Raw genomic sequence first — 24,280 nt, forward strand, 5'->3', positions numbered from 1 at the left:
CAATATTGTTTATTTTGTGCTGTACTTGCACTGCCCATTTAAGAAAGCCTTCCCTTAAAATGGCGTTGCCACTAGTGCATTTTCAGCTCAATTGCTCTGAAATCTTTGCAAAAATAAACATCCACAATTCTGGGTTTAGATTTTGGAATTGGGATATGGTGGTGGAAAAAGCCAACTAGTTGTCAAATTCGTTGTGCTATCTGCGTACAAGTGGGAAATAATCATTAAACAATTCCAAAGATGCTGATTGCAGAATTTATCATCCAGTGAAACCATCTATTACAGGTGCCCAATATTCAGTGCCAACACAAAAGAGCTGGAAAGAAAGATTGCTTGAAATATCTAGCCAGGGAATTGTCAATGCAAAGCATTCCCACTCTTGGGTTTAAAACCAGTTGCTTTCAAATTCTTATGCATGTGCCTGAGACTTGCACAACTGGATTTGAAAATTTAATGAATGTCTTACTCAAACTCATTTATGATGTCTCTTTTGCAGTCAGTCGTGGAGTAATTTTCTTAATTTTTAGACCCATGAAGACTGCATGAATTGCTGTAGAAATGAAATGTCTATTCTTGGTGGAACAATTGAGGCAAATAAGGTTTGAGTAATAGTTGATAAAAACAATCTAGTGAGCAATTTTGATAGAAATCAACAATTTTTAAACAGAGGGACAATGTGTGACTTCTACTTAAATTATCAGATTTTTAAAAATTGAAAAGAGAAAAACAAACTAGCTTAAGGGCCAAAGACTTGAAAACCATTAAAATGCATGGTCCATCCAATGATTATTGGAGTTGGAATGCAAGCTTTGATAACCAAGATAGATCAAAAGGTTTTGGGAGTCGATTATGGAGTAAGTTTTAAAGCTGAAATGACGCCAAGTTCTATTGCACAACACTCCCTTTTAACTTGTCGATATTTGGGCGTTAGCTTCCTAGAACCAGGTTCATTCAGTCTGCTTGTACAATTTGTCACAGTGTTCCAGTTTAGTCCTTAAAAATAACTGTCTGAAAATACAATCCCTACAGAAGATAATGTTGTCAATTTTCAAATTTCAAATTTTCAAATCCAGTTGTGCAAGTCTCAGGCACATGCATAAGAATTTGAAAGCAACTGGTTTTAAACCCAAGAGTGGGCGTGCTTTGCATCGACAATTCCCTGGCTAGATATTTCAAGCAATCTTTCTTTCCAGCTCTTTTATGTTGGCACTGAATATTGGGCACCTGTAATAGATGGTTTCACTGGATGATAAATTCTGCAATCAGCATCTTTGGAATTGTTTAATGATGATTATTTCCCACTTGTACGCAGATAGCACAACGAATTTGACAACTAGTTGGCTTTATCCACCACCACATCCAAATTCCAAAATCTAAACCCAGAATTGTGGATGTTTATTTTTGCAAAGATTTAACTCCATGTTAAAGATTGCATAATATTTCAAAGCAACAACCACTTGTATAGTGCCTTTAGTAGAGTAAAATATCGTAAGCTGCTTTGCAGATGCAAGGTTGGGCACCATGCCCCATAAAGCAGTATTCTAATCGATGGTCGAAAGCTTGGTGAAAGAGGTCCGTTTTAAGTAATATCTTGAAAGAAGGTGGGGGGGGGAAATTCCAACGTTCAGGATCTAGTGGAGCAGTTACAGTAGATCATGGCATAAACTAACCAATTTGTTTGCCAAAATGCATGTTTGGGCCTATACTTGGCACTTGCATTTGAGTTGAAAAATGGAGTTCAACTTGTGTTTAGGCTATAACCCTCGTTAGGAGTGGGCCTGAAACTTTTGGCTGAGTTGCGTGTTAAGGGTTATACTCTCCCTTTTGTTGGTATGTGATCAATTGGGTGATACAGGCCTGTTGCCAGGAAGATATGCTGGGGTTTAAGATGAACAGAATGGCAATGATGATCCAGACTGAACAGAATGGATTACTGCAAAGAAGTGTACCGACAACTGGACAACAAGGAACACTACAGACAGTTACCCGCAGATCCGACCAAAGAACACAGCCATCAACTCAACAGACTGATCAAGACCTTTGATCCGGACCTTCAGAGCACCCTCCATACTCTCATCCCACGTACTTGCCGCGTTGGAGATCTCTACTGCCTCCTGAAGACACACAAAGCAAACACCTGGCCGTCCCATCATATCGGGCAATGGGACCCTGTGCGAGAACTTCTCTAGCTCTGTCGAGGGCATCCTGAAATCCATTGTACAAAGAACTCCCAGCTTTTGCTGCGACACTTGGGACTTCCTACAGAAACTCAGCACACATGGAGCAGTTGAACCAGGAGCACTCCTCGTCACAATGGATGTCTCGGCACTCTAGACCAGCATCCCCCACAATGATGGCATTGCTGCAACGGCCTCAGTACTCAATGCCAACAACTGTCAGTTTCCAGATGCAATTTTACAACTCATCCGCTTCATCCTGGACCACAATGTCTTCACCTTCAACAACCAGTTTTTCATCCAGACACATGGAACAGCCATGGGGACCAAATTTGCACCTCAATATGCCAACATCTTCATGCACAGGTTCAAACAAGACTTCTTCACCGCACAGGACCTTCAACCAATGCTATACACTAGATACATCTGACATTTTCTTCCTTTTGGACTCATGGTGAATAATCACTGAAACAACTATATGATGACATCAACCAGTTCCATCCCACCATCAGACTCACCATGGACTACTCTCCGGAATCGGTTGCATTCTTGGACACACTCATCTCCATTAAGGATGGTCACCTCAGCACTTCACTGTACCGCAAGCCCACGGATAACCTCACAATGCTCCTTCTCCAGCTTCCACCCTAAACACGTTAAAGAAGCCATCCCCTGCAGACATGCCCTACACAGGATCTGCTTGGATGAGGAGGATCGCAACAGACACCTCCAGACGCTGAAAGATGCCCTCATAAGAACAGGATATGGTGCTCGACTCATGAATCGACAGTTCCGATGTGCCACAGCGATAAACTGCACTGACCTCAAGACAAACACGGGACACGGTGGACAGAGTATCCTTCGTCGTCCAGTACTTCCCCGGAGCGGAGAAGCTACGACATCTCCGGAGCCTTCATGTCATTGAAGACTAACATCTCGCCAAGGTCATCCCCCACACCTCCACTACTTGCCTTCAAACAGACCATTGTCCGCAGCAACCATCATCTCACGTGAGAACACCATCCACCAGGTACACAGTACATACACTTGCAACTCTGCCAACGTTGTCTACCTGATACGCTACAGGAAAGGATGTCCCAAGGCATGGTACATTGGAGAAACCATGCAGACGCTACGACAACAGATGAATGAACACCGCTCAACAATCACCAGGCAAGACTGTTCTCCTGTTGGGGAACACTTCAGCGGTCATGGACATTCGGCCTCTGATCTTCGGGTAAGCGTTCTCCAAGGTGGCCTTCACGACACGACAACGCAGAGACTGATAGCCAAGTTCTGCACACATGATGACGGCCTCAACCGGGATCTTGGGTTCATGTCACACTATCTGTAACCCACATGACTTGCCTGGACTTGCAAAATCTCACTAACCATCCTGTCTGGAGACAATACACATCTCTTTAACATGTGCTTAATGCTCTCTCCACTCACACATTGTCTGTACCTTTAAGACTTGATTAGCTACAATGACTCTCATTCCAATCATTATTCTGTAAATTGAGTTTGTGCCTTTATATGCCCTGTTTGTGAACAGATCTCCCACTCAACTGACAAAGGAGCAACGCTCCGAAAGCTAGTGGCGTTTGCTACCAAATAAACCTGTTGGACTGTAACCTGGTGTTGTGAGACTTCTTACTGTGTTCACCCCAGTCCAACGCCAGCATCTCCACATCGGGGTTTAAGATGCGCAGAGTAGCCCACATGTGGCGACTTGTGAACACAAATGGGTCCTCCTACACTGAGTTCACATTTTCTACTCTGCGTAGAAGTTGACCTTTTTTGAAGCTCCAATAAATCTTCAAAATGGGAGCTATACCGTGACCTATTGGTCAATGTTTATCCTTCAACCAACATATCTAAATGATCTGGTCAGTACGTCATTGCTTGTGAAATCATGTTTGCAAAATTGTGCTCTTGTTTTTCCTGCATTTACAACTGTGATTACACACTTTTGAAGTAACTAATTGACTGGAAACTGCTTTTGGGATTCCTCACGTTGATGAAAGACATGATATACAAATGCAAACTTTTGTTTCATTTGTAGTGTTTAATCACTGTCAGACCTTGCTCACCACAGAATCAACAATAACATCCTATAATTCAATAATTTCTAAGTGATTTTGGGCTCCACCCGAAGGATCTAAATACTGCAACCATATATTTTTGATGGTTGCTAGTCGTTGCTTTGGAACCAATATGATATCAAATAAATCATTTCACTATAATGTGGGAAGAGTAATGGTTTAGGTGGCATAGTTGGAAGTAAAAAATTTTTCACAGATGCTGCAGAAGTTACTGTTTCTGGGACATCATGGAATATAGTAGGAATTCCCAAATTCTCCACTTTGTTGGGAATAAGGCATATGGCCCTAAGAAGGGTAGGGGGTTTTAGTTCAGTCGGGCAGGAGGTCAGTGCAGGCTTGGAGGGCCGCAGGGCCTGTTCCAGTGCTGCAATGTTCTTTGTTCTTTTGCACGATACTGAGCTGATTCTGTGCCTTTCTTTCTCTCTCTCTCTCTCCCACCCCCCAAAAAAGCAGTCAGTCATTTTAAATGGAAGCTTTGCTCTAAATGTTTCTGAAGGTTGTCGGCAATATTTTTTTCCCTCTTGAAATAAATTAACCTGGATCGAAGTAGTGATTCATTGACCTGGTTCCTGAAATGGCAAGTTGATTAACCACCGTCTGAAAGTGTGCAGTTTTACAGCCAGATGATTCATTTTTTAAAAAAGCTTTACCAGTTTGTGGCCTTCCTGTCTCTATTTTGTTTTGCCTGTTTCTCCTGAAAACTGATTTGTGTGGGAGTGGCCAAAAAATGGGTGTTTTCCACTTTTGTGAGAACTGCAGTGTCTTTTTTTTTGAAACTCCTCCAGGTGGTTGGGTACAAGAGCCTTGGATGAGGATGAGTTGCTGTGAAACTGACCTCTTTGTGGAGTCTGTACCGTTTGAGAAACACTTAATTTCATAGAAACATAGAAAAACTACAGCACAAACAGGCCCTTCTGCCCCACAAGTTGTGCCGAACATATCCCTACCTTCTAGACCTACCTATAACCCTCCATCCTATTAAGTCCCATGTACTCATCCAGGAGTCTCTTAAAAGACCCTATTGAGTTTGCCTCCACCACCACTGACGGCAGCCGATTCCACTCGCCCACCACCCTCTGTCTGACAAACGTCCCCCTAACATTTCCCCTGTACCCACTCCCCAGCACCTTAAACCTGTGTCCTCTCGTAGCAGCCATTTCACCCCTGGGAAAAAACCTCAGAGAATCTACCTGATCTATACCTCTCAACATCTTGTACACCCCTATTAGGTCTCATCTCTTCCTACGTCTCTCCAAGGAGAAAAGACTCAGCTCCCTCAGCCTATCCTCATAAGGCATTCCACTCAGTCCAGGCAACATCCTTGTAAATCTCCTCTGCACCCTTTCAATCATTTCCACATCTTTCCTGTAATGAGGCGACCAGAACTGAGCACAGTACTCCAAGTGGGGTCAGACGAGGGTCTTATTTAGCTGCATCATTATCCCCGGACTCCTAAACTCAATCCCTCGATTGATGAAGGCCAGCACACCATACACTGCCTTAACCACCACCTCCACCTGCAGGGCCGTTTTCTGAGTCCTGTGGACCCGGACCCCAAGGTCCTTCTGATCCTCTACAGTACTGAGAGTCTTTCCCTTTATATTGTACTCCTTCATCCCATTTGACCTGCCAAAATGGACCACTACGCATTTATCTGGGTTGAAGTCCATCTGCCACTTGTCCGCTCAGTCTTGCATCCTATCTATGTCCCTCTGTAACTTCTGACATCCCTCCAGACTATCCATAACCCCACCAACCTTCGTGTCGTCGGCAAACTTACCAACCCATCCCTCCACTTCCTCACCCAGGTCATTTATGAAATGACAAACAGTAAGGGTCCCAGAACAGATCCCTGGGGCACACCACTGGTGACCGACCTCCATTTAGAAAAAGACCCAATATATACACACTCACTGCCTCCTTTGGGCAAGCCAGTTCTGGGTCCACAGGGCAGCAGCACCTTGGATCCCATGCCCTCTCTCTTTTTCTGGAAGTCTTGCATGGGGGACCTTATCGAACGCCTTGCTAAAATCCATATAAACCACATCTACTGCTTTCCCTTCGTCAATGTGTTTAGTCACATTTTCGAAGAACTCCACCAGGCTCGTAAGGCACGACCTGCCTTTGACAAAGCCATGCTGAGTATTCTTGAGCATACTAAACCTCTCTAAATGCTCAAGTCCTGTCCCTCAGGATCTTCTCCATCAGCTTACCAACCACTGAGGTTAGACTCACCGGTTGGTAATTTCCTGGGCTATCCCTATTCCCCTTCTTGAAAATAGGAACCACATCTGCAATCCTCCGGCACCTCTCCTCCCGTCTCCATCGACTATGCAAAGATCATCGCCAGAGGCTCTGCAATCTCTTCCCTCGTCTCCCACAGTAACCTGGGGTACATCCCATCCCATCTATAAAGATTCAGTTAGGAGATTTGAATCGGAATTAGAATCAATCATCGGCCTTTTGTAACATGAAGATGTAATTTTTATTTAATGAGGGATAAATTACTATAGGGAAGGGATAGTAAAAGATTTTGTTAATTAATCCCTTCGAGGTTAGTGAGAGATGAATTGAGGCTGTGTTGGAGAATAAGCTGGTGTTCTGCTCAGAGGGAGTGATCACTACATTTGAGAGTAAAAATAAATCTTTGTATCAAAAACATGGGGGAGTGGGGGCAAAGCCTGGGGATTAGTGTTGGATCATTCTGGCTGCACAAGTATCTCCTGTACTATATTTTTTAAATGCTGGAAGTATTCGGGTTTTGGCAGTATCTGAAGCACGAAACAGAATTAACAGGTCACAATGACTTTCATCAGAACTTTGTTTCAACCTGAAATGCTAACTTGGTTTCTCTCTCCACAGATGCTGCTTGACCCGAGTATATTTCCAGCATTTTCTGCTGTTTCCCATTGCCAGCATCTGTACCATAAACTTTGGTTCTGCATTTGAAATGTTTTAACGTTTGGGCCTCAAATATGACAGCTATGATTGATTGGCTGATTCTTAAATTTGTCAATTGTTGAACTCTAATGGATTGATGACTAGTTATGTTCATAACACTTCATAAATGAAGCAATTAAATTGGGAGTTTCATTTTTCAAATTGGAGTATCTACTTGAATATTTTTGGGTCAGGGATCTGCTATTCATTGAGATCAGATATTATGACTATCCTGATATTACAAACTCCAACAGTTGGAAGAGCATTCCCTACCTTTTTGTTACCTTTCTACATCAGAGAGTTGGGACAACAGCAACATTGAGACATCAGGGCCATGGTTTAAGCCATTTGAAGACCAGAAATAGCCACAGTGTACTGTTTGAGGAAACCTTGTGGTGAGGACAGAGTAACATATTCAAGTGTATCTTTTTTCAAGCTACATACCCCTTAGCTACTGCTTACAAGAAAAAAGTGAGTTAATTAAATGGGTTGTGCACTTGTGGGCTTTGTCTACTGTGTCTAATATACCAATTGTAAATGGTAATTGTATAAAGCTATAGCACATAATGATGGGCTTCCATGTTAGGTAACCACTTTCATTTTTCTATAGTGTGGTGAACCATAGATGGTTACCACTATGGGTACTTGTATATATGTTACTCTTGTTACTGTTGGGGTTAGGGTTGGGGTGTTCCACCTGTTAGCATTGTTCTGTGGTACACTCCGTTTGGCTCCGCCTTCCTATAGGAGTATAAAGGTCACTGCTACTTCCTAGTGGCCCTTAGTCTGGGATAGTATTGTTAAGCAGTATGCTCTATTCTTGTTGCGAATAAAAGCCTTTATTCCCGGGTACGATCTAGCCTCCCGAGTGGATTAATCGCGCATCATATAGCACCTTTTTAAACATTAGAAAATGTCCTGAGGCCGTTCAGAAATAAATCGACACTGAACCACTGATTTTGGGTAGGTAACTGAAAGCTTAGTCAAAGTGGCCTTGAGTATGGTGAAACGGGAGAGTGTTACATTTTCAGGCTTGAAAGGCTGATGGCATGCTGCCAATGATGGCCAAAGGAATTGGAGGATGTGTAAGTGGATGGCTAAAGAAATGCAGAATTCCTGAAAGGTTGTAGGGCTGGAGGAGGAGAAAGATGGCAAGCGGTGAGGGCATAAGATTTGATCGTCTTAATTTAGAGCATTAGTCACTGCCCAGTGTGCCATCCAGGTTTGAGATGTTGCGGATGTAGACATTATTTCCGTCGGGGAAAAGATACAAAAGTCTGAGGTTATGTACCAACCGACTCGAACAGCTCCTTCCGTGCTACCATCAGACTTTTGAATGGACCTACCTTGTGCCAAGTTGATCTTTACACCCTAGCTATGACTATAATACTACATTGTGCACCCTCTCCTTTCCTTCCCTACAGTATGCTCTGTATAGTGCATAAACAATACTTTTCACTGTATACTAATACATGTGACAATAAATCAAATCAAAATATTCCTGATCAAGGGGCTATGATTCAGAAGCTCCCTTTGAAATCCAAATAGGATGCAAATTACTGGTTCAGCCAGAGGCGAAGAGGGAGAGGAAGCAATAGTAAGGGGGTAGTTTATAGGGATTCAAAGAAAATGGTTTTGGTCTTGCTGATTGGCTGCAGTTCATCTGAAATTTGATACTGAGATAAACAAGCTGAGGAATGGACAGTGAGGAAAGTGGTGATGAAGAGGTAAAATTAGGTGTTGTAAACCTACACGATCCTGATTATGATGTGCTTAAGTGTAGGTGAGAAATAGGAGGGGGCCATGTATAGATCTTTGGAAAACTTCAGGGATAATGGTGCAAGAGCTGGAATAGAAGATATTGGTCTGAATTTCATGTTCCCGATTGGTGGGTCACAAAATAGAAGGAACTGGCTTCCTGCCCATCCCGATCTCGAGTAAAAGTACAAACAAGGCCTCAGCTGGATCACCCTCTCTTGCCCCATGAGGCCTGTTTCCTGTCCAGCCTTAATTTCTTGGGTGTTGGGGGAGCCTGATAAATTGGGCTTAGGCCTTTGGTGGGAAGGATGAGGAGGATGGGGCACCTCCATCAGAAGCCCCCTTCTAAATTGGTTTGGTGCTGCTCTTTTGACCCTGAAAACCTTTCCATCCAGTCCTGAGACTTAGACTAGTCATCGTCATGCACTTCCTCTTCAGTCCGCTGCAGGATCTAGAGATCTGCCAGCTTTCTAAAGTGGGCCTTCCTTCCAAGTGATGGGCACAAGTCCTACCTGTTACCAATTAACACACATTCAAGCATGAAATAACTGTGGGGCAGGTAGAGTTGGCAGGAGCGTGTTCCTTGTCTGACTCCAGATGGCAGAAACTCTCTACCATGCAAAACATTCTTGCCATTGAGATTTTTCTGGCTATGACTGGATAGGTGAGACTGTTCAGGTGAGTGACTTCAGCCATAAGGCTTTGGAGGGGTGTATGGTCAACTGTGTCAAGGCTGCAGAGATCTGGAGGAAAAATGAGGATGATGGTTTACATCTATGTGACTGCAGTAACTTAAGACTTTAGGGGTAATCTCAGTACTGTTACAACACCGGAAATCTGATTGTAGAGGTTCTAACATAGATTTACAGGAAACACAGGCACAGATTTGAGAAACTTATCACATTCAGGAAGTTTATTTTTGAATGCAAAATTTCATTTACAAGCAGCAAATTTTTTTTTAAAAAGGACAATTGTCTTTTGCCAGCTGATGGGTTTGATCAATTCATTGCAGCATTCTTTTTTGAGGATGGTGAAATTTTGCATCTGGTTAGCCAGGCTAAATTGGTTAGCCTACAAGACAGGTTACAAGACTGAAATTTTATATTGCATTTTCTAGTAGTCTTAATCTCAGTTTTCAAATCAAATTATTCACCTGTGTAACTGAAATGTGCTTGAGAATTGAAGTAATTATTCAATTATGGCAAGTAAGCATACATTTAAGGTCCGCCTCAGTCAGCACTTGGAAGCTGGTGTTTGCAGAACAGTATTTGTTTTAACTTCCAAATACTGAACAACTGTCTGTGGCTGTACCAAAATTATATGTCCTTGAGGATAGTGTGAAACAAAAGTTTGCATGTAGTTGCTGGTGAGTACAGATGCATTCACTTCAGGTTCTTGTTTTAGTTATAACATTTTGGTACTCTGAGCCAAATTAGTGGCTCTAGAAACATGTGGAGCTTTGTGCTCCTTTTTATTTCACTGGGGCCTGTGCTCGAGAGAAGAGATAAACAAGATCCTCAAAGCAGTGGTGACAATTTATCAAATGTCTATCTCGGCATCTGTCTTGCCTTCTATACCCGAGAGAAGGCTGTGCATCTCAATGTCTCTTGGTGCTTTTACACACATACCGATTATCTGGTGTTTCCATGGGAACAGAGCATTGTATGGTGATGATATGCTGCTTGGGAGATTTACAAAAGAGTCTGAGTGCAAGGAAAGGGTCTGACCTTACCAATGGAGTTGAGTTTATACGGTTATCTTTTTATGGGCTTCTAATCCTTATAGGGAATTTGTGATTTAACATTAAAAAGTACTGCGGGTTTAAATATTAACATTTGTACTGAAGGTAGGGAGAATATTTTTGGACAACAGCCAGATTTAATTCCATCACCAGAATTTTTGTTTTGAAGTAACTGATGGCTCAGCAAGTACTGGAGTTGTATGTGACAGGCTATCTTTTAGCATTTATTGGCTTATAAATGTGCAAAATCTAGTCACAGAAACCTCCTCTTGATTGGGATGAGCCTACCAGGAGATGTGTCAAAAAATGAGAGCACTTAATTGATTATTGCCATCTCCATTACAAAGTGCAGTCATATTGTTTGGCTCCATAGTCCTCACATCCCCTGCCCTAACGCTGGTTTGGTGTTTCTGCTGTAGTAATGGGGAAGGTTGCATGCAAGTACTTGGCAGCTGAACGGCGTTTTTTTGTATACCACTTGTAAATATTTATCCTGCTGTGAAACTTTTACTAATATGACTCTTTTGTATATTGTGCAAATGTTGATCTTTAGTGTTTTTAAACTTATTGTCATGGTGGGTAGGGGGAGAAATGAGGGGAAATCTAATGTAATCCAAAAGGACTTGTCCATATCTTTGTGTTCCTGATTTGAATCCTGTTTGAACTGTTGGCATCTTATCAATGACACTTTTAGTTCATGCAAGTGTGCAGAAAGAAAGGGGTTGCAAACAGAGTTTGCATTTCATTGTTTTGAGTGTTTTGCACTTAGTTACTGAAAGTGTATATTGTACTTGTCTGTCGATGTTATTTGTTAATAGACAACCAGGTTGTGCAGTGCAGATGTCTCAATTGAGTTGGCCTGATTTTAATTATTCATACAAGCCCATACAGGCCGATCATGTTGCTTGAAAACCCGCCTCCCTTCGCCACTCCTCACTTTGTTCTAACACAGACAAAACTGTCTTTTTCTCTTTTCAGCACCTGGTTCATGAGTAGGGGGTCCAATCTTGCTGCTGCTGCAGTTTTGTGCAGACAGAGCCTGAGAAGGAGATGGGCTATTGTGCGGCCAGGACTGCGGCTGGAATCTTTTTTTGGGGGGAGGGAGGGAAAGAGACATTGGAAGTAAAGGTTTAAGTCCAGGGATCCAAACAGGAAATTGTTGCGTCACACACACACACACTGGGAGGAGTTGCAGCTGAACTCTGTGCCAGAAATGGACTTATTACTGTGCTGCTTAGCTTTGGAACTCAGTGGAGTATGTGACAGGATTTCTAAAACTTCAGTTCAAAGTGCTCAAGGATCTCTGGAGTAGTCGTCATGAAGAGAAAAAAACGAATGTGGTTACCTTGGAAGTATAAAATGGTACAGTTGGCTATGTTTCTGTGTTCCCTTTAAATGGATCTGAGGACCAGAGCCAAAGCTCTTATAGTTAGTTTTTCCTTGTCACTGAATATATTGGTCTTGTAATGCAGTGTCTGAAACATATTATGTTGTCCTTTTCTGCTGCCTAGTAAACATAAATGCGATTTGATATTCCACAAGGTCTTTTCATGCTTGAGCTTGTGTAAAAATCCATTGTGATCCCGTGGGATCCTTGCTAAAGTGTGGGTTTCATTTTTTAATTGATTCCGACTGTGCCAACATCAATTAGGCTTAATTTGATTATGGCCAAAGGGGAAACTAAAGCAAAGGATTTGCAACATGTTCGCTCAGTGAAATGCTGCTGTTTCGGTATCATCTGTTTGGTACCAAAATTACATTAAGATTGGTGCCCCAGATTTTCCCAGGATATTGCTGGGAAAATGCTGGGGCACGAGTGGGGAGAGGTATAGAGAGGGTTTTTTTTCCTCATTTGCAAGTTGTACATTGCACTGTGTACAATGTTCATGAATCAATGGGCAAAATTAACACAATATTGTGATTATTAGTTTAGAAACTGCAGAGTTGTACTGAAATTGGAAGCTGCTTTTTAAACCCCTATTATACTGTGTGAAGGCATTCTGCAATGTGGATGTCAGGAAAATATCAGCACAATGGGGAATGGCAAGTGTGTGAATGATTTTTAGTATAGACTTTGAAACGGGGGTAATTTGCATTTCTTGTCAATTTAATTAATGTTGGAAAGTCTAGCTAAAGTGCTCAGGAAGTCCCGTGAGCATTGTTGCGAATATTTTAATGTCATTTTGAGAGCAATATGTGAAGTAGACAAAGTTTCCTCCACTCTACAGGAGTCTATAATTAGATATAATACTGTCTGCATTCTGGATGCAAAATTTCAGTAGCTTCTCCAGAGGGATTTACTCTATTTTCGGTTTGATTTTTCCACAGCACAATCCAATTCAAGACTGGGGCGAAGAGATAGAAGAAGGGGCTGTTTATAATGTGACCTTGAAGAAAGTCCAAATACAACAAGCGGCCAGCAAGGGTGCAAGATGGCTGGGGGTGAGTACAGCTTAATCTACCCTTCTACCTTTCCTCTTTTTTTACAACGTGTGTACATGTAAATGCTTATATCAGGGTTAAACTCTGGCTTTGTTACATGCTCAAAAGGTTGGATGGAAATTGTCCATTCATTATATCAGGAATACATTTATCTAAAATCCTGTGTATCGAGGTTAATAGCTGATCAAGCACTAAGGAAGGGGAAACAAAAATGAAGCGATATAGTATCAAATGTTAGCAATTAAATTTGTTGAAATTAAATCTTTGGCAAATGTGCTTCATCTAGATTAATCTGGTTGTTCCCAGTACTTGGTCATGTTTCGCCATGTGCTTTCCTAGTTAATCTTCTAAAGCAACCTTCAGGTATATCCAGTGAGTGCTTGTGCTCGGCCAAGTGATTCTATGGGCGTGCATGAAATATTCCTGTACCGCTGTGGAAAAACTACTTGAGCATTTACAGGGACTAGAGATGCTCACCCTTTTTTACCAAGAAAATACTTTTTTTTTTGTTACCTCCCTAGTTTGACCTGAAACTGATAACTCTGGTGTTCCATGAGGGGTTTTCCCCCCACAAGTAGCTTGCACATTTGATGGCTGATTGCAATTGTGGATGGGATTGGAACCCATGTTCATTAGAGCATTAGTCTGGGCCTCTGGATTAGTAATCCAATAACATTGACACTGCCATCATTCCCGCCTCCTCTCTTCACATCCCCCACCCCCCAAAAGAAAACGTGTAATAAGGGTGGGTTATGTTCCTGACCTGGAATATGTACATTCAAGAGCCTATTGGCTGCCTTGAACCTAACTGGCTCAAAGATCCTCAACTCTTGACTCTCAATACAATTCAGTTGACCTCCTTGCTGCTTCCCACATTCGGCTCACTGCCACTCCTGATTCTCCTGTTCAATGCTTCCCTCTGCTGCTGTGAGCTAGGGCTTGGGACCTGGATGGCGAAAGCAAGGGAGCAAAATGAGCTGCAAGTGTCAAGGCACATGGGGAAAGTCAGGATGGGAGGTGGCAAGCAGGACAGTCACAAAGGGAGATGCCTAGCAATAAACTCTGAATGCCTGTTAAAATGAAAATAGCTGCGCAATTGGGGAACATCCTCTAATTTGACTCACTCAAATGCATGTGTTAGAATGTACTTAAAATGGGTGATGCTTCTACACTGCTGTGACATTGCACTCGTTCTCCCTGCCACAGTTTGTTTCTTGACCCATCTTTAACCCTTTGACACCGTTGACCGGAACGTCCTCTTCAATTACAGTTTCTTTTTCCATGTTAGACTGTTAATCACCATTGTCTCTAGTCCTCCACTGAGTTCTGTCTGACTGCTTGCCTGATGTGTAGTCCTCCAGGTCGTGTAATATATCCCAGCTTAACATTGAGAAGACTGAATCCACAGTCACCAGGTCTTGTCACTTTATCCCCAACTCTGAACTTCTTTGGGGTAGTGACTTTGTCTTAATCATTGACAATCTTGGAGTTCCATTTAATTCCATACTTGGCATCATAATTGCCTACCTAACCCATGTTGTTTTCTCCTCCAGACTTAACCAGTCAAAAATCTTCAGTTCTCCCATCCTCCTCAAACTTTGATACTTGAATGCTGTCTCACCAAGTCCCACTCACCTATCTCTGCATTATCAATGATTTACACAGTAGATGTCACATTTTAAACTTTTTGCCATGGTCTTGAACACTTCCAGCACATGCGTTTTCTCTGACACTATCCTCTTTTGTCCCCTTGTTGACTATTGGCAAGCACACCACTGTCTAGGTTTCACTCTAATGTCTTCTCCCAAATCCCTCTGTTATTCCACTGACCACCCTTTTGGTTTCAAGAGCCCCCTTACCTAAAACTTTTTTTATTCTGGTCGATTTTGAGCCAAAGTCTGAGAACACCAAGTTGCTCTGGATAGATATGTAAGGAGATGCTGCTTATTAGTGCTTCTTTGAGAAGTGGTGTATTGATTTTGATTTTACTTTTGAAAGTGATTTAATAGCAGGGTGTGTGATGCTTGTTGTCACTAGCTAATGTGAAATAGGAATTGAATAGCAACAGGAGTAGGCTCTTTTTAGACAGCTCATAGTTCATCTATCTAACCTCTATCTACCTTGATTCTATAACTTTGAATATCCTTGCCTAGCCCAGAATGCTGAGCGACACGGCTCTGTTTCATTATTTGCTGAAATAGCAGTACAAATTGCAATAAAGGGATAGAACAGGTATAGGTAATCTCTTGTTTAAAATTGTCAAGGATTCAGCAATAGGAAATTTGCCAAGTCGTTGACAGCAAATGTGTTGGTAGCTTCACTGTCAAATTCTCATTGTGTGCGTGTAAGGAGCAGAATCAGTAGCTCAGGCAAGTGGGAACAAAGCTATGCGGGATGCTAGGCAGCAAGTTGTTCCTTGCCATCTCTGAACAATGTATGATTTTGCTTCCAGGTCTAAACATAATCAATATTGTGTTGTTGCAAGGGGGAATAGCAATGGATTTTGTAAATAAATACATACATGCAACAATCTCACTCGTTTCCTGTAATATTTTCCGGTCCTTTGTACTCAAAGGAGAAAGTTCAGACGATGTGATCCATCAGCAGAACTGGACTTTGGGAGGATATCCTACCAGCAGCATCCACTGCCTGTCCTGTGAGGCTGCTGTTCTGGACAACACTTCTCTGAATGGGACTTCTTCTACTCCCAAGGTCCTTAGTCCCAGGGCAAAGAGTGGCAACTGGCCTGTCAAGTTCCTGAATGAAACCAGATGTAGCTGCCCTTCCTAAAAAGAAGCAACACGGCTCCCATTAGCTAGGAGCTGGCAGCTGAGGCCTCCAGCAGGGTACAAGGGATATAAGCTATTTTTCCTTTCCTTCAAATATACCATGTGCACCATTTGGGCCTTCCCCATGTGTCACTCTTGCATAGTCAGTCCATTTATTTATTCCCTACTTAGTAAAGAAGTGACAATTCCTGACCTTGGACTCTGTTTCTTTGGGTTGTAATTAGGCGATGGTAGCCAGTAGCATAGCTCATTTCCAATTGCATGTAATGGCAAAATAGTAACAACTGTTTCCCTTAATGTATTTTCTTTGCATTTCTTTCTTTGCATTTTTGCTGAACATAAAATGTGACAACAGTGTCTAAGGTCTCGAGCCTGTAAAGGCAATCTGTTTTTTCTGTTCTTGAAACATACTTGTGTGTCAAGCTGTCATATAATGGTACAGTAATTCATAGCTGGAAAGTTTAACTCCGAGGTGTAGCAGTTCCTCTTAAATATGCCAAATGTTTACATAAATATTTAAAAGAAAGCTAAGTGTGCATCAGGGAGAAAGGGATGGAAAGATGTACTGATGGGATGAAATGCAGTAAGGTAGGAAGAAGCTGACTTTGAGTGTTAACACCAGCGTAGACCATTTGGACCAAATGGCTTGTCTATGCTGTTGATTCTGTGTATGTAAATTAATTATGGCCCCCTTATTTTCATAATTTGCTTAAGTTTACAAGAGAATAGCCATGTAATCACCATGGTTGTCATTTTGATTAAAAATTCAGTAGTGCATGTTATTTGTAAACAACCCCTTGTTAGGATCTGTGGTTGATAACTTGGTTTGTGACTGTTGCCACAAATGACTCCTGTTTAAATAGCTGGGGAGAGCGCAATACCTTGACTTTGAACCACATTGCAGCTATCCTTTTACACAATGATTCTTGGGATAAGCAAGATGACAATTGGTCGGTTCAGTCCATAATGGGCTAACCCGAGGCAGTGCTGTGATTAGGATTTACTCCTTTATAGGTCACACTTGCTAACTGAGCAATCGTCCCTCTCTTTTTTTGATTTTACTATTAATTTGTGGGTTATCTTGGTAATCACTATTCATCAAACTGTCTTCCTGTGGCAAAATTTGCTGTTCGGAAAGGATGTTGAGTATTTTACTGAATTGCTGTCTCTGCAATGAATTGAGCCTAAAATTGGTCAGAAGTAATGCATTTAATGCAGGAGAATGGCAGTTGAAGGATGAATATACATGAACACCATTGAAAATAAGATTCTATGTCCAGCAGGTTGATAGTGGAAGTGAGGAGGCCCCTCCAATGAACCTTGGGTTAGATTGGTTTTATCTGAGAAATGAATCAAATAGTTAACTTTTTAAAGAACACTTGGAGTTAGGGATACGCTTGGCTGAAAAGCATACACATTCATCACCTCCAGCTAACTCCTCACTAATTGTTTTAATTGTAGTGTCCTAACGATCACTCCTGCAAAAGTTATTTCATTTGGTTGGTGTCCTTTAAGTGTGGCAGACTTGAGGAAAAGGAGTGATATTTAGTTGCATGTTAACAGATTCAAATGAACATTTGTTCACAGCTTGGAGAGGAGATGGCTTGTATTGTAACAACCAGGGGTGAAATCCAGCCAGGGCCACAGACCAGGCTTGTATTGTAAAAGTGTCCAGAAGGCCACTCTCATCCAGTCGATTTGTGCCTTAAATTGTGCTGTTTGTACAAGTGTTAACTTGGTTGCTGGTCTTGTTTGCCTCTTAAGAAATGCAATAAGGTCTCACTATAAAAGTCTCACACTTAGCTGGTATAATTTGTGGGAAGATAGTGTCTGTTCCACAGGCTCCATCAGGTCCAATAGTTTACAGGACCATGTTGCAACCTAGCCAGTCACTGTCAATAAGCTGTCTGACCATAGTCAGCATTACAGTTGAGCTTGATCATGTCCCCTTAAACATTTTAATAATGTCATCTGTTTGACAGAACCATCGGGGACCCTCGTGACCAGTTGTACCCCAGTTCTCTCAGCAGCCAATAAGAAATAACTGGCCCTGGAGTATGATATCTAAATTTTGACTCAAGTCAGTGACTTTTTGCTTATTTCAGTGGAGGCCTCTGCTTTTACAGCTGCAATCCTCAGTGACGTCAATCCCACTTGGGGTGTTTTTCCACTGTTATTGCAGAATTTTTATCTTGTGCTGCCTGAATGTGTGCTTTTCTGTTTTAATGTTGAACACGTGTTTATGCTTCTGACATGTAGATCTGAACAAAGTAGTAATACAGGCAACTTTGAAAACCAAAGTAAAGAGTTGTACACTGCTTTTATTCCACGAGCACCATGGGATCATAGAGGCTTTTTTTCTGCTGTTATTGTCATCCTTTTTCTCTACTTTGGTAAACTCTAAAATGAGACCACTTGGTATTTCTGCTTGAGAAATGGAAAACACATGATGGAGTGGGACAGCAGCATTTTGGACAGTGTCTGAAAGATAAGTCTGCTCCCATGAGAGGAGCTAAGGATCATCTATGAAGTGGTTTAGATACCAATCGCCTGAATTTAATTGTTTTTCAGGTCCTTTGCTTTATCTGAATACACAGTCATTTATTTTACCTCTTGCTTTTGTGTGGCAACAATAAGTACTCTGGTAGACAAGCCTGTGACTTGAGGATCTGACACATTGCATCTGCTTTCCTTCATCCGGACGATCCCAAAACCCGGTGTAATAGCTCAGCTGGGTATTAATTTGTTTGCTGGGCTAATCAAGTTGCACCTCAGCAATTGAAATTGGATGGAACAAAAGTATTGACCCAGATTTTCCATGTCGGCAGCAGTGAGTGTTGAGATGTTAGCTGTTATTGTGCGTTGGGACCTTGCTAAAATCCTGGCCTGACTATATGCGTGGTATTTGCCTGGGAAGTTAAATTTCCAGTGGGCACTTCTGCACTACCTGCGCTTCTCTGAAAATGCTCTGACACTGACCTTGGTGTCAGAAACTTGGGCCAATTGCTCGATACTAGAACAATTATTTAAGTAATGACCTGTTCTGGCACAGGTCAGTAGAGCCTGCACCCCTTCCCCACTTTAAACTGCCTGGACAATCTTGGCCATGATTATCCTTTTTTTCCTGCTTACCAGTTTCTTTCCTTGCATCCAAGCCACTTGTTGGGATATGATTCCACAGATGGATGGGTATCAAAGGTTTATTCGAGTACTCATTTGATTTGAGTGAGCCCTCAAGGGTGAGACTGTAAAGGGTGATTTCAGCCAAGGATGACCCAATTCTAAAGTTTATAGTCACGTGATTTTTGCCTTCCGACATTTGGATGTTAACACACTTCTCGACTCTGGTTCACTAAGCATTATCACAGGATGAGTTTGTGAAGCTAATAGTTGCTGTTTTGTATCGTGATGGCTTAAGCCAGTCTGCCCAGAGCGGTAAAGCCTCCATACCTATGGACCTTCCAGGGGTTCTGGATAGCAAACAGTCCCACTCTTCCTTCTGATCTGCGAAGCACAGAAGCCAATGGCTGCGGCCCTACCCTTAGTCCAAATAGACTTGGTGCTGTTTTAGCCTTTAGGGTTCAGCTACTCCCTGGATGAAATGGCTAAGAGCTTAGAGATGCCTTGTAGGAAAACAAACGGGGACAGGCTCTACAAGTTCTCTAGTTTTGTCAGCCAGTTGTTATCATTCTTTTGCACCAGCCATTGCTCCCTATCCCTTGATGCCTTTGCCTAATTTTGACAGATGGGGAAACTGCTCTGGTTGCATATGATGAGAATATGGGCAGGAATTCCTGTCTTGGAAATTTTCAGTTCCACGTTTTGGGTAGAGTGTTCCAGGTTGCTGCTACCTTATGTAGGAATCATCTCTCTGCGCTTGATTCCTGTGTGAGTTCATTTTATTTTAGAATCCCTCACCAGAGAAAATAATTACTCTTTATCTATACCATTAGATCGTTATCTGATTTTAAAAACTCTAAATCAGCTAAACATGGAAAAACCTGTGTCCCATTTTTGTGTTTGGAAATGAGGATAAAGTTGTTGATTTAGCTTCAAATATCTCAACTGAAGTTATGTTTGATTCAATGTTATTTTGCTTTTATTAATTATTTTCCCCCCTCCATTCTCATTCTCTTCCACCACAATCACAATTCTACTGGAAGCACTTGTCCCATTCCACAGGAAATAGTTTTTACCTCGGACTTGTCATTCAGCCCATCTGTCTCTGTCCTGCCTGCTCTGCAATTCAGTTAAATCATGGCTGATCTGCATCTCGATTCCCATCTCATTCCCTTGATGCTCTTGCCTAACAAAATTGATCTGTCTTGGAAGCTGCAATTGTTCGTGCATCCACAGCTTTTTGAAGAATTTCTTAAGGGGGAGGGGCATTGATAACAGGAGCCCAATGCTGCAGGTAGTCACTTGTTTTACAAGGTAGCAATCAGCAGAAGGAAAAGATATGTTAAATGAAGTGAGTTCTCCATTAGATTTGAATTAATGCTTCTAAGTGCTTTAAGTCGAGCATTTGTCTTTTAAATAGTTCAGATTATAGCCTGTGACTTGGGCAGGATGCAAAATTGTGTTCAGCACTTGATGAATTTTCCAACCATGTCCCTCTGGTATGCATTGCGGGGACAGAATAACAAATATTGGGTTTATGCTAGTTCAAAGTCTGCATACAACTGTAGAATGCAATTCTTGAATGTATGCTTTGCATTCGCTCATTATTAGGAAGGCTGAGTTCTAATTGTTGTTGGAAATCGTGTATAATAGTCCATAACTTCGCTTCTCTTTCACCGCTCCCTTCCCGCCACACTGAATTATTTGTTGCGTATCCAATTCGTGAAATGTAAAACAGATGTGCAAGTTTTAAGGAGTAAAAATGTGCCTGCAGCAGCAATCACCCATACAGACTTGCACTATCCAGCTGAAATGCATAAGCTATAATTGAGAGGTAACATGCAAACTCTTCTCACAATAGCACAGTGCTTCTCATAGCTTGGTCTTTGGTTTTGTCATGTAATTTACAGCTTAATATTTATCCTGCTTACTATTCATTCCCTCAAAGCACCAAGCAAACTTCCCCAGCAAGGCAGGGATTTCTACTTTAGCTGTGCCTTTTGTTGAAACCATTGTCACTGTTGCTTTTTAGAAGTTGCAACAAAGGAAGCCTCCAAATTGGCTGGGTTTCAACATGTTGGTGGCAGAATGCTGTTTTTTGTGTTGGCAGGAAAGTGCAATAAACTGGTGTGTTAGCTGCAGTTGGATCCAGCTGTCAATTTTGAAACTTGATCAACACATGGGAGACCCTGTCTTCCTTGGAGTGAAATGCATCCCCTGCCAAGGTCAGGGGAGATTGAGAAAAGTTGATTGATTGGACATGACACTTGATCTGTTTTCCATAATCCAGCTGTGGCTTTCTCCTGTTAGCTCTCACTCTTAGAATTCTGTTTTTCAAGATCGATTTTAAAAGTAGACTAGAATTGTACAGTAATAGCCGTGGTGTAGTGGTGCAATATTTGTCTTTTCGACTCTTCATTTGTACTGGAATGGTTCAAAGATTAAACAGTGCTCTAAATTTAATTGAAATATGCTTTGTAAACTTTGTTTTCTGTTGATTTGGAACAAGTCTTGGAAAATACATTTCCTGTGGTTATAGGCGATTCATGACTCTGGCACAGTTGAGAAGCAGACACACAGCTTGGCTAGCAAAGTTCAGAGGTTCAAACTTTACATCAAAGTTCAAACCAGGCTGCCCAAAGAGGTAAAATTCCACCACCCCCCCCCCCCCCCCCCACCCCCATTATCAAAGATGATTCCTATTCCAGCTGGGCACTTGTTGCTGTGAAGGAGACCAAATTTAATACCAGGATGCTTGTTGCCATTATAGCTATGGGATCCTGAAGCCCTTTGTGTTCAGTCCTTGATCTCTGCACACTACACGGCCTGACTGAATAATCACTTAGGCAGCATGTGGAAGAGACCTTGCATAAAGTAAAATCGGAGCTTTGCTGCTTTTTTTATCCACCCTCCCTCTTTTTTTTTACATTTCCTGTCAGCTCAGCAAACGTTTTGCATTTCAACCTTGCTTCCAGCCAAGGCAAGCTTGCTTTCAAGAGTAATTAGATTTTCTAAAAACAATATTGTTGGGAAATGTGAGGCCTATGATAATGTAGTGGAGGATTCAGACATGATTGAAGCCAGACTGACTCGCTTCCTGTTGCGTGCTGTGGCCCGGGGCTGTAGAACATATAATTCCACAATGCCTGTGGAAACTCGCTGGACTGCTTTAGAAGCTGTTTTCTGCCAAAGACCTTGCTGGTCGTTTTTTTTTTCTGGTGACTGGATTGAAGTAGAAATTGTAAACCAGTGGGTGGGCAGATAATGAATTTAATACTGAAAGTTTTTTGTTTATTTAGGATTATGGCTTGATAATGTTGCCCTGTATCCAAAAATAACTTCAAGTTTCAAATTTGTGCTTTAGTATTAATTTAGCTTTCATTACCTTTTTGTTTGAACTTATCATTTATACTTCCCACACGCGTGAATTTTTTTCACCGACTGATCTGATAGCTGTGCTAATATTAACAGAAAATGCCGAAAGAACTCAGCATGTCTGGCAGTGTCTTTGGAAAGGGAAACAAGTTTGAGCTCAATATGACTCTTCAGAAACGTGTTTCTCCCTCTTCTCAGACGCTGCCAGACCCGCTGAGTTTTTCCAGTGCTTCCTATTTCAGCTCCATTTGCAGCAAAATACTAATAGCATGTACAGTTTTTACGATATTACCCTCTGGTGTGTTCTGTCAGTCAGGATTCTGGACTGTGCAGGAAACAACAAATGCCAGTAATAGACCCAAGCAGGCTTGGGAGCACCCAGGGAAAGAATGGTCATATCTTGGGGTATGGATTCATCATCTTAACAGATGTTGATTGTCCTCTGTTTGCAGCATTTTCTGTTCTGGGTCGAAACTCCATTTCAACCAGGTATGCAGCTGCATAAACACGTTTAGTGGCGGGAGAAAGGTCTGGGAAGCCCATTGCTGTCAGCGCACTCACCAGACACTGGGAATTCACATTTGCTAAAGAAGGATGGATTAGGACATTCCAAGTTGACATCCATTTGTGGGATAAATACCAGCTGGGAGCTAAGTGGCTCATTGGAATAAAAGTTGTATGATCCTGCATTTCTGAGGGGCCCAAGTGGTGAGACGGTGACTGATTGCAGGTCCACCATGAAGTACAAGACTGATTTACAACAGAATAGTGCACATTACAGAAATGAACATGTGCTGACTATTGGCTAATTGGTCTGTGGTTAACCTGGTGGTGCAAAGTATTTATTAATTGAAGAAATTGGTGCAATTCTGGCTAAAGTTGGTTTTGACCATGAGGAAAGTTAGCAGTACTGCTCGCTGCATGTACAACAACCGCAAAGGGCTTTCAGTACTAGCTCCTCTTGGACTGCACAGTAAATATAGAATAAATCTCAAATTTAGAATTGTTCTATTTTTGTTAATTGCTGAATTGAGAACTAGCCAGGAAGAGTTGATAGACAATGGAGAGCTGAACTAACCAAGAACATTTAATGTTGAAACTTCCAGGTGGCTAGTTAGTTGGATGACCTGTTGTTCCATTCCATCTCATCACTTCAATCACACCCCTCCAAACTAATTTCCTTGAGGTTTATGAAGAAAACGTAATAAGTTAAAAGGATTCTGGAGATTGTAAATCATGGCAAAGTTTGTTTTAATTTAAATTTCCCCTTCCTGGATGTGGTACAGCAAGCCAGATATCTATGGGTAGCTCATACAAGTGTGAGCTTAAATAGAGTTCCAGCAGGCCATTTTACTAGGTGGGGGTGCAGGGGCATCGCAGCAGGTCCAATCATGTACTTGCCCAACAGAGGCTTTTTTCTTCTCCTCCCGACTCGAGTTTAATTGTGGTACCCCCTGGTCCTGCTCCAACTGGGCAGCATTGGAACCTGGAACATTCTTGTTTGGCTCCATTGGGGAGCTTTCTCTTTTGTCATCTTCTGGGGGTTACCCTCTGCATTTCTTCATGCTCCAGTACACTAACTCTTCCAGTCATCAGTGAACTAGTCATGTGTACATAATGTTTCGGCTTTAACTATGTTTTTATGAAATGGTTTTCATAGTACATGAAATGACCAGTTAACGTCAAATAAGATTGAACATAATCAGCCTCCCTTTCATTGTAACCACCTCCAATCTTGCAATGCATGCACTCCTATTGTTTATCCCTGATTTTTGTTTCATTCTGTGATTGGCCATGCCTTCAAATGCCTAATCCTTAAACTCTGGAATTCCT

At 41.9% G+C, this 24,280-nt stretch overlaps 1 protein-coding gene across 3 annotated transcripts in view; it reads left to right on the plus strand.

Annotated features, from left to right (window-relative positions):
• LOC144497189 (ral guanine nucleotide dissociation stimulator-like 1) overlaps window positions 1-24,280 on the plus strand; it is a 199,094-nt gene that overhangs the window by 114,412 nt on the left and 60,402 nt on the right. For 2 of the 3 annotated variants that reach the window (XM_078218062.1, XM_078218060.1), the window contains exon 2: window positions 13,050-13,163. In XM_078218062.1, coding sequence (XP_078074188.1) covers window positions 13,050-13,163 — 114 coding nt within the window. Of the gene's footprint in view, window positions 1-11,669; window positions 12,084-13,049; window positions 13,164-24,280 lie in introns of those variants that run through there. The other variant, XM_078218061.1, reaches the window with a different exon arrangement.

This window comes from Mustelus asterias, chromosome 8 (genome assembly GCF_964213995.1).
Source record: "Mustelus asterias chromosome 8, sMusAst1.hap1.1, whole genome shotgun sequence".
Classification (NCBI taxonomy): Eukaryota; Metazoa; Chordata; class Chondrichthyes; order Carcharhiniformes; family Triakidae; genus Mustelus; species Mustelus asterias.